Here is an 11,834-nt window from a genome sequence, read left to right as displayed (position 1 = left end):
GTGGCCTTGTTCAACCCTGCTACCATTGTAGTCTCCACGACTTTGAAAGACAAGTTAAGAGGCAACTTCCTTCACGAGGCGAAGGGATTTTCGTGTTACCAATATGGGAGGGACGAAAAACCTCCTCACTTTCATCACCCTGTAGAGCGTTTGTCTTACTATCATCTCTTCCTCTAGTGTCACTACCTAGACCTCATTCGAAGTATGCTTGATGGTGAATGGGTTGTTCTCGATTCTCCCCACAGTCCAAAATTTATTATTCCCTCACGATGACGAAATTCCTTAATAGCTGTCTGGCAATAAAAATCACTAAGACAGAATAATTGCCAGTCTGAGAGGGATATTTTCACACCAGAAGTTGCCCTATGCTAGTTCGTCAGCTTGCCCAACCCAATCCACATCCACCCATTCATCCAGACATTCGTCCCTCCATCCACACCTCTGCCTTTCATTCATCCGTTCAAGAGGCACCGGGCCGGATCTCTTAAAAAGCACCTAAACTTCCATTATTTTATTGTTTCATACATTTAACTTGTATCATTAAAAAGTGAAGAGTACTGCGAGTTTGTCACCGGATATCCCGATGACATATACTACAACGCAAAGTTTGAACACCTGAAATGACACTAAACCACTTGGCATTATGTTATGTCGGTGACATTTGTTTTCAAGACTTCATGTGTTAACAGATGAGATCACTTAATTTGTGAAGGAATAGACAAGTTGACATCCTCAGAGCTGCTATGACAAGTTAAGAAGACGAACAATTTGAAGAAATGAAGTCCTACAAATGATTTGCAGTGATCACACCAAGATTCTGAAGCATTCAAGATCAAGCCCTCACAGTGTTAATTTCTAATGTACTAGGTAGAAAAAACGGTTGTTTCTCCTGATGACAAATGTGACATGAAAAAGGGAAGCAAGGCTTATTTTTAACTTAACTGACAAGTTAATGGTTTGACCGATTGACATTACCGTATCCCCCGAAGTTGGCCTTACAGAGTCTAGAATTTTTAAAATCTGTGTTTCCAGAAAATTTTGGAGGCTTATTGTGAAATTCAGGACTCTTGCACTAACCTTCTGACTTGACTTTTTTGTCAAAAAAAGGAAAACCATTTCATTGAGGTCATCACCGAACTGAAAGAAAGCGGGACCTTCTAACATTCTGGAATAAACTTAAATAGACTAGAACTGAATGATTAAAAAAGACGGAATTCCATTTCTCCTTCACGTTCACTTCGCGAGAGGTGCAATGCATTTAAGGTGGAGCTTTTGTCTCCTTATCAGCAAAAACTCCCCAAAACCATAAATCATGAAAAGGGTTAACCGGTGGATCGGCTTAACAGGCCCAGTCAACAGTCGTTACGGCGACTTGGTAAAGGCACAGCTGACGAGGGAGAAAAGGCCCGTCTGCCTGTTTGTGTACTACTGAACGTTATCCTTCTTCGAAGTAAACCGACCTTGCAGAGGCAACTAGGTGTATCTCTTTGATCCGATTTACCCGACCCACCTTTGGAAAAGTCGCAGGAAAGGTAAATTATTATTAGAGGGGAAAAGTGTAACCGTAAGTTACACGAGGGATGAAAGTAAATTTAGCTAAAAATTAGGGGAAATTTGTTGGTGATAGGTCAGGATATCATTAACAAAATTAACAACATTCGTCATCAATCCATCCTGTGCCCACTTTTCCATCCCACATCCATCCTTCCAACCGTCCATTAGTTCGCCTCAACATCCAGCCACAATTTTATTCTTATCACGCTAGTTCTTGAAGACCACTAAACTTTACTGTTGAATAACGAGTTGTCTACGATTTTTCCATCAACTTCTTTCATTGTAGTTACCCTTTTCCCATTTCCTTTACCCCCATCCCCAATTTGTTTGGCTCTTTATGGAGACAAACTGAGCCCTGGGTGGAAATTGCATGCGTGTGTGACACATTAGCCCTGTCGGCTTCAAAAATAACTGACTAAAAGGCAATGAAATACGAAGCCGCACTAAGTACATCTTTAAAATGACCCAGTCAACCGAAGGTCGGCAAAGTTAAACTTGTTACGTTTCATAATCCTGGACATTTGATTTTGCGCGCATCAATTTGAAGTGTCACTTTTTATCACACATTTTTGCGTCCACCGATAACAAAAAGCCCTGTTTTGTTGCAGCAGTAATTAAAGGTGCGTTCAAATTGCATTTACCTTACAAGGCAGGGAGGTGCTCCCCTTCTTCATCCCCCTTTCTACCCATAGGTGAGTGGACGTGGATGTGACTAATGTCCCTGCCTAGCTGTCTGGTTTTCTAACCCCATCATCATCGCTAACGAAGCAGCAGCTGCTGTGTGATGCAGTCACCAAATAGGTAGTTCTTACTTCATCTTCCCGTCTCTCCCTCACTTAGGCGTCTTCATCGTGGACACGTTAGTGGGTATAAGACGCAAGTTAACACCTGAAGGCATAAAGCTTAGAGGAAAATATCTGAGAAGGAAGATAAGGCGTGGAAGAGAATAAGTGACAAACACATGACCAGAATCAAACTCTAGTGGCATGGATGCCCTTGAGAGGTGCCCATAAGTGGTAGATGGACCGAAGATGAGCGCATGGAGGATAATAAATTAAGGTATAAAAAAGTTGAAGAGCGTATGAATAATAAAAAGTGCGAATGGAGGGATGAGTAAGTAGGTGAAAGGTTAGATGGAGAGTTGCATGAACAAAAGGATCCGGAAGGAACAGCCAATTTAGAGATTAATGAATGAAGAGATAGATGGCTAGAGTGTTAGGAAGATGAAAGAAATGTAGGATGGTAAGACATAGAGATGGGGCCACGATGGAATGGTGGATCCAGGATCGTTTGAAGTGCAAGTAGATAAGAGTTGGATGGATAGGTCGGTTGATCAAGGAAACAAATGAGGGGTGGTTGGATGGATGGTGGAATGTTAAATGAAAGGTTGGATAGATTTGAAAGTGTCTGAAGGTGAGATAACGTAGTACCTCTTCTTCCGTTTGTCCCGGAAGCTCATTACAAAGGCATTTTTGTCTGCAATTGAATTGTGTTGGAACAAATGGACGCAGAGAGATTTTAGATCTAGTCAGACTCTTCGTTGCAGACAATGCTCTCCAGAGTTCACGCATCCACACAAAAGGCAGTCTTTTGGAGATGCATTGCTATGGTTGCTAGATGTGTTGGCTGTAAAGTGGGGGTAGTGGGTTGCTTCAGAATCAACCAACGGTATGCTCTTTTGCGCTGTCAAATCAACTCTACAATAGAGAAACACTTCTCCTTACATATTGTCCCCTAACCAAACTGTCTGAACAAAGCAACCTTCCATTTACTCACCGCCTTCCCTGATTTCCTCCTCCCACTTCAGACAGTTGTCAGCGTATTGGTACACTCCAGCTGACGTCACAATAATGGTACGTGACAGGTCATTCCTGAGTGAGCAGGACTGTCCTGCACGTGTTCCTATCCACACATTCCTGAGTGTTGCATCACCACGACCAAAGTGTTTAAGCCACCTAACTAGGTGGCACCTCCTCCAAAGGCTATGCTAATAATTGACGAGAATCTTCAGCAGCTCCACAACTCAACTTAAATCCGTTAGTGGAGTGGACAAACTATAATCACGGATTTAACTACCAATGCTTATTGGGAATTCAAGAGAAAGGGAAGAGTGGAAGGAGCACGACGAGGAGCGTCATCTCTGAAGTGGTTGATGCCGTACAGGCTGCTCGTTAGTTAGGATCCTTCATTAAATTTAGCAAATATTCTATACTTCCGTCAGTAATATGCCTCTTTGATTCCTCTCTGGGTGGAGTTTCATCCTCCTTACAAACTACGCTGCGCAGTGGCAATCGTAATAGTTAGTTGATGCCTGTCTCTGCCTTTCCGTGGAAGAAGGCTGTAACCATGACTAGAACATGTACCAAGGCGATTGAAGATTCTGTGAAGTTGAATATGCAGGAACCAACCCCCTCTGGATTGCAGTTAGCATCCTCCGCGTATTACGCATGCCCTTTTCAACACCTAATCCAACATGTCAGATTTTTTGCGGTATTTTTGCCGCACGAATTCATAAAAAAAGCAAAACATCCAGGTTGCTAAATAGACACGCAATCACAAAGACAAATAATAACACCGTCAGATTTGGGCGTCGGCGCCGGGCGATGCGCTGTAAATGAATACATTTGGATACTTTTGAATAGTAAAATGGCAGACTAAGAATAGAAAACTTTGTTCTAAATTTAAATTAACAGTTTTTTTCTCCTTACAACCACAAATTATCAGATCTGGAAAAATGATTGTAGTGCCTTATCGACCTTTTCTCTGCCCTGTTCGTTTTCTCCTTTTCCCAGGTACTGAATGACATGCGGTGCCACTTCACAACTCCCTTTTATTTCAGTTAAAATACAAATGCTGTAAACCATCAATTAGGTATCAAAAGAGTGACTGCAGCATTTGTTTGCCACATAAATCCTTTTAGCTGTAGGGACTTCCACTTACTCTAAGTGGTAGGTAAATTATTGAGAACGTGTTCTACATACACTTCCATCCTCACCCAAATTGGGCCATCAAGTCCACTTCTTTGTCTAACTGACTAAAAGCTGTTTTAATATTAATGAAAAAAAATGAGTTAAGCCTTTTTTGAAATGAATTGTGTCTCAGTATATCTAGCCTAGCAACATAGGCTGTAGTATCTCATCTCTCCAGTGTCGGCCTTCCATGGTGCGGATTGAGGGTGCTCTTCCTTGCACTCTTTTGTGGCGTTTTCTCCTTTCTAACGATCCTTTACTCCCAGATAAAATGAATGTAATGCTAACGAACCAGTGAGGGACATCGCTTAGTAGCGCTGACTGCGAAGTAGGCTCCTTTACTTTCCCTGGTTAGATTTCGGTGATTCAGAACGTGGCGACAAATTCGAGGCAGGAACAAGTGGTGTCTAATTTATGCACTACTCCGTAGGCTAAAAGGCATATTAACAGCAGCAACGTTTTACTTACTTAAGGTAAAAAAAATAAACGCCCAGCACCTTAAAAGGACAAATAGGGAGATGGCTACATTCGGCTTCCCATGCTGGAGCTAATTGGCCAAACATAAGGTTGTTGAATTCCTGTACAAAAGACGGTTCCAACTAAAGGAACTGATGTAAATGAATTTTTTTTAGCCAAAGAACAAAAAAATATAAAGTGGAAAGATAATTTATGGGCTGACATTGATTTTTTATACCCAAAATATTTACTTTTTCAAAAGGAATTGTCGTACCAATTTCATACTTGGTTTAGGATGAATAATCTTCCAATCTTTAGCATTTTATGGTAAAATTTGACAAATACAAGTCATTTTAAATAAATGACTTGACAAATAAGCCACAAAAAGTGGGCTGCTCTTTTCATGGTACGTCATTTAACACTATCACCTAAGCAAGTTGACCATCATATTTGGCCAAGTATTCTCTTCCCACTATGCGATGTTGGGGCTTGCACCACCTGGCTATTCCCTTCAACTGGCACGCAAGAAGGCATCAGTAGGCTCAGATCAATAGTATTTGACATCTGTATGGCAGTTTTGGCTCTATTAATCTACTACCAGCTATCATAACCTGATATGCAACGTGTCACGTATTTGTGACAGCCGTACTTAACCAAGAAAGGCATTTGCAAATGTGTTAATTTTCTTAAAATAAATACTTTCACTTCCTGCGTATCCTCTGCTAGAGTTTCCAGGAAATTCCATGCCTGGAGAGAAGAAGATGATTCAGCCCTAGGATCGGTTCTACAATACACATTTTGAAAGGGGATAAAAAGAACAAATTTACTTGCTACAGGCAGAAAAAATTGCCACAAAGTGTAAAGGAAAAGCCTTTTCTTTTTGGAGTACACTGTATTTACAGTAATGGCGAAATTTGTTTGTGAAAATACACCCTTCCTTCTGTCCTTTGGAAGGACAATGCTACTGATGAGGCGGATGATTTGTCAGTAGTTTCGGACAATTTTTGCAGCTTACAGCATGATGGAAAATTTTCGGGTTATATGCATCTTTGTCACACCCAAAAAACGCTCAATTCCACGGTGTTCTGACCCAAATAGCCTTGTCGTAGATAGTAAATCTAGAAAAACCTGCAAATTTACATTTTGTTTAAGGTGAATAAAGCAAAGTGTTATGAAAAGGGCATTTTTTGGCATAAAATATTTATAAAATGATGAAGAGCTTTATTTGTAAATGGATAGTTTTTACTTCTTGGAAATACATTACTACTAATAGAGCGAGCGTCTTTTCAGTAGCTTTAACAATCTATGCACCTCGGAAAATACTGCTTTTTACAACTTTCGTCACGCCCAAAACAACTTTAAAAACATTGGTGTCCTAACCTAAATGGCCTTTTCCTGGAGATCGAGCGAATAGAAGATCTTTCGAATTTGCATTTTTTCAAGGCTATCAAGAACATTGTTTTGGCATTTCTGAAGCATCTCTATTATAAAGAAAATGCATCGCAAATTACGCAGCTAATGCAGTAATTTCCTTAAAAAGAGCTTCTGCATTTTTTTACATGAAATCGGTCCACAGAATAACCAACTCGTAAGTGAAGGTGCACTTGCTAAATTTTTTATTTCATTTTGCTGACATTTCTCTTGTTAGGTCGGAAAAAAAGCCGCCATAAATTACCGTAAAATCAAGCGAAAGTTAGGACAATGGTGGATTTTCTTCTTTGGAAGCACCTAAGTATCATTTGGCGGCAAACGAAAACGATTTTCCTTTTTGCTTCTGGGCAGCAAAAACTGTGTCTGTACCGAAAGGAAAATTAACTGTGGAGGTAACTAGCCTATTATAGGAGAGATTGAGGAAATAAAAAAGCTCCTTTTTAAGGGTCATTAAAAAGAAAAATCAAAAATCTAACCAAAAACTTAATCCATTAGAAGATTAAAGTTGTAGTTTTAGAAAATTAGGATTTTTTTCTGTAAAAAATATTTTTAATAGATAAACTTGGGCAGTTTATTAGTTCTGGATACACCCTTACACTTGACAGTTGTTTTGACTTGTCACCTGGCAAATGAATCAGTAGTGCACTCACCCGTCATTTTGATAGCTTTCATTTTGCGGTAATCTAGGCAAGAACAAAGAGGGAGGTCGCCATGGCAGTCTAGGATGGAAAACATGGGACGCTTAGTTTAGCGTAATTGACAGGCGCCCATTCTTGCCGTTGATCTGGTCCAACCTTGTCAGATTGTCACGGCACCAGTAGACTGATACCTAAAGTTAGAGTTTTCCCCTCAAAATGTGTGCCAGCTTTCTACTACAAAGGGCTTTAACTCTCACAGCTTTTCCTCCCCATTAAGTCTTTCGAATACTTTTTACCTCAAAGGTTGTTTAGTCTACTAATCCAACAGAAGAGAAAAAAGCGCACTCTCATAGAAGAACTTCCAATTAAATGTTGGTAGTTCCCGCTAAAAAGGGTTGCAGCTGAACGCACCCAACAGTCAAAGCCATTGTTGGATAGGTGACCACATAAATTCAAAGTACCCGCCATTTCTCCAGGCCCACTACTATTAACTACTAAACAATTCACCGTTTCGTAAGCATTGCCAACTAGGGAAGTCTAACTGCTTTACAGTACAGCATAATTTTCTCTCATCGTTGTTCCTAGATAGTCACTTTCACTTGGCAGGTCTAAAAAGGAGGCTAATAAAACGGTCGGGCTGGGGTAATAATCCCATTCGGGGTCGGTGGAACGGCGAAATTAGTCACACTGCGCTAAAGTAGTGGAGACGGCACGAAAGCACAAGCGAGAGAAAGGCAAAGGCGAGAGGGGGAAAGGAGGAGTTTTTTCCACAAGACAGGACAGTCACTCTGTAGCAGTCAATTTGGTCTGATGCTATGAGGCGAAGCCAACGAGAAAATGTTTTTTTGCCGTCGGTGGTTGTTAACCCGCTACTACCACCACCACGGGTAGCGTCGATGTCGCCATTTGTGTTAATGTGTTAACCCCTAAAAGGCGCTTAGTCATGAATAAGTAGAAAAGGCGGGGGGGGGAGGAGAAGGAGCATGGGGCGTGGAAAAAAAATTGCGGTAACAGTTGTGCCTTCCTGTTCGCATGCAACAAAGCTACAACGATGAGACGAGTTAATATCTCCCATTCGTTTGCTACTGCTGTCATTGTTGTTCATGTTAGTGGTTTTTGCAAAAGAGGTGATTTGTTCCCTACATAAAAAGGCGGCAAAATCATCAATGTAGCCCATCCAATTTCAGCGTATTGCAGCTACTTCTAAACCCTACAGACATGATACTTTTTAAAGAAATGAGTTGATACAGCATCCCTTTAAAAAAAAGTAAGCTCACGTTTGCATAGGTATGAATAGTAACCGAAATTCTTGGTGCCATTCTTTAATGAAGGACCGAATTTGGTTGAAAGCCCTGGCTACAAATGAAGTAATCTTTGATACAACTGACTGGTCGGTTTCTGTGGCCCAGAAAAATATACCTTCTGACAATTAGAAAGGGATTTAAAGAGTCTCTTTCTGTCATTTTGATTTGTTGATTTAAGTAGGGATCAAGAGATGCTAGATACCTTTAAATGTTAGACAAATAGGACCGAAGAAATCTGTCTATACAGATACCAATCTACACCACCCACCCACACTACTGATGCGTTTTAAGTAGCTTAAAACAGTCGAAACAAAAAATAGTGAAATTTCATTTTTAGTGATCGCAGCGTATACTTATGGGGGTACTTAAATACTGGGTGGTGGAAAGAGCTCGTAGGTTTGTCAACATGTCTCACCACATTGGCTCCTTACCACTGCTGCAGAGTTGTCATATGCAGACAATCGCTTGTGACCACTTAGGGCTTGGATATGCGAAGGTATATCAGACGTCGTCGTTGCCCTTTATCTCTCTTCCCTTTATTTTGGGAATCCGATATGATCGCTGTCTGTCTGCCCTACGAACTGCGAGGATTTGGATCGCAGACCTGGAGAAGCATCTCAGCAGATATGTTGAGGTGGCAGTGGAAGAACGGACTTCCCAGAGAACTAACTTAAACGCTTTTGTCGTGATGAGGCATCACTCAGAAGCGTGCACACTAGAACATGCGAGAGGACTCTCCTTACGTTAGGGTTAACTGAAGACCAAAAATGAGTTGAAACCTATTGGAGAAGAAAGAGAAGATCGTGGAAGGGAGAGATTTAGGAGGCGCCAGTTTGGTAATTGTTTCTTTTACGAATATGGGGAAATCGCGGAATGCATTTTAAAAGGGCAATTTGAAGAAAGACGTGAGAAGAGAAGTAATTTTGATCTGGAATATTGGTTAGACGGCACAAATGAGCACACCTTTGATAACTCCAAAATAACCCACTGTTCCCCACTTCCCAACCGGCACTTCCTTCTCCAGTAGCACTGCATCCTCAAAGGACTGTGTTTAGTGTGGGTGCGTGTACACTGCAGATGGCGCTGTTCAGTGTCAAGTCCATCTCCACGACTGAGATTCATCAACTAAGCAGGACACAATGCAAGCTTGCGCAAGAACAGCCTCCCTTCTTAACCGTGCCGCATTCATACACTCACAAGATAGCCCAACCATCCACCATGAGAAAACTTAGGATTTCCTTGGTTAGGTAGATTGGAAGGCAAAGAAATTTTGCCTTTTTATCGGCTTAATCCTTATTCTTCTCCCCAGTTCATCCTCTGCAGTCCTCTGATGATTATCACCTTTTCTAGGCATTACTATTGCCACAGACATTAATATCACCTTAAATGTATACGTGATGACATACGAAGTAGGATAGACGAATGAGGAATTAAGAAAAGACGGTACTGGAGGTAATTATTGAATAGACAAAACTTTGCCTAAAATCCGCCGTATCTCGTTGGTGGAGGATAGGTGATTGCAAAGACAATTACTTCACGAAGTAGGAATGGCCAATAGTTGAAGAGTTCCCAAGTTGTTTTTTTTCTTCTTTTTCGAAATCTCTCACTTGTTTCGTCACCTTTCCTGCTATGCTTTGAAGGCTCAAACCATTGAGTTTAGGCCTAAAGGTGTCCACGATAAATTGCAATTGGAAGCTCGGAGGCTAACTCCTCAATTTCCTTATAAATACATATACATATTTTAAAATATATATGTGACTTTTTGATATGAACTTAGGAGGGCTTAAAACCTTAGATGTAAACGCAGTTTCACCATTAATCCAACCATTAAGGCACAATGAATAGGCTTACTCATAAGCCTCCCTAATAGCTCATAAAACGATAGACTTACCGTAAATATATGGAGCAATTTAAGGCAACATAGAGAAAATTGAGGAGCACTTGCGAGGTTTATTGTCGCCATCCACTACAAACGGTTGTACTAGGTGAATCAACTTCCCCAGATAAAAATCGTAGTCACCGAAAAACCACCTTAAAATCCCTTATCAGATCTTAAGCTAGGATGAGAAGAAGACGCTTTGATATAGATGCACATGTGGCCCCTTTAGTCTGCCTTGAAGTCGTAATGAGGCACAGCAGTAATAACGAGCATGAGCTGCCAGATTAGAGAAGAGTGAGGAGACTAGTAACCCGGCCCAAGGGCCATGTTGCTGAGCTATCGGACCGCATATGTAAACTGAGGGCAAACACTTCACTAGAATGTATCGTGATGGTCAGCAAATTGTAAAATTAGTTGTACCACATGCACTAGGACTGTCCAGAAGTACTGTCCTAAAGTAATTTTAAATTTGTAAAAAAACCAATTGATATTCTAAGAAAGTAGAAAATTAAATGACAAGTTTACCTTGACAGCCATAAGTTCAAGCTTTATTAGTTCTTTAAAACATTTTTAATTGAAGCTGGACACATTTGCTTGCATTATATACATAACTGCGTTTTTGGTTCCATTGTAAATAAACATTTCAATGATTTTTCTTAATAAACTCCTTTTCACCTCAGCGTCTCACATGTGTGACGCAGTTTATGATGACAATCCCATTAATCTAAATGTATTAAACAAATGAGCTTATTTTAAAGTAGCTGAATAAATATAGGGCGTCTGGAGGAATTTATATTTCTGTCGTTTAGAGTGCCATTTAAATAGGTCAATTTGGGATCTCAAGCGTTGGTGTAGCATTCGAACAATAAACCTTCTAAATGGCTATCGTGACCAAGCCTTCTCTAAGATAAACAACATTTGTAACAATTTTAATGAACCATCCTTTGACGCAATAAAAATTGCCTTAAAGGGACTGTAAATGACAACTTTAAGGCATTGGCAAAAAAGGCATGCTCAATTTACTAAGTCAATAAGGGTTTTACTTCCAGAATGAGATAAATTTTTCCACCGTCAATTTATTTCTACTCTTGTTCAAAAACTGACTAAAACAAAGTCAAAAATACTTTTCATCTGAACTAATTGGTACAACGAGTCAGAGGGCGTTTCGCATAAATTTTACATGATTAGCTTCAAGGCAACCCGCACTTCTACGGGATAAATGAAGTAAAAAAGAAGCAGTCCTGTCAAGTGACCCATTCGATCGGTAATTTGAAGTGAAACAAGCGGTAGAAGGAGGCGTTAATGTCGGACTACAGATAGGTCAGTTGTTTGCTCTGCTTTGTATTAATAAGTAAGAAATGCGTCCATTTGACGGCTGGAGTCATTCATGGTGCATGGCCAAGATGGCACCAAAAAGGGGGCAAATAACACCGTGTCAGAAAATAATTTTGCTTACTGATGACAATATCAGTAGCAATGATTTATACGAGACTGGATAACAGCTTTCAAAATCAAGATACACTGTAAAATAACTAAGCTAGTAACATTTGTTTAATGTTTTAAAGACACGCAACCGTTGGATAATTGATTGACAAAATAGCTC

At 40.3% G+C, this 11,834-nt stretch overlaps 1 protein-coding gene across 1 annotated transcript; it reads right to left on the bottom strand. All coding sequences in view use genetic code 11, as the record gives it.

Moving 5' to 3' along the window:
• Nucleotides 1-5,573: 5,573 nt before the first annotated feature.
• On the bottom strand, nt 5,574-9,756 carry EGR_07728 (hypothetical protein; the record flags this gene model as incomplete). Its single annotated transcript, XM_024496977.1, has 4 exons — nt 5,574-5,943; nt 5,995-6,198; nt 8,468-8,554; nt 9,734-9,756. 4 exons carry the CDS (start codon nt 9,754-9,756, stop codon nt 5,574-5,576), a joined length of 684 nt encoding a protein of 227 aa, XP_024348600.1.
• Between the last annotated feature and the right edge of the window lie 2,078 nt (nt 9,757-11,834).

Source organism: Echinococcus granulosus, assembly GCF_000524195.1.
Source record: "Echinococcus granulosus chromosome Unknown EG_S00085, whole genome shotgun sequence".
NCBI classification, from domain to species: domain Eukaryota; kingdom Metazoa; phylum Platyhelminthes; class Cestoda; order Cyclophyllidea; family Taeniidae; genus Echinococcus; species Echinococcus granulosus.
Note: the sequence above shows the minus strand (reverse complement) of the source record. Positions and strands in the feature narration are given on the sequence as shown.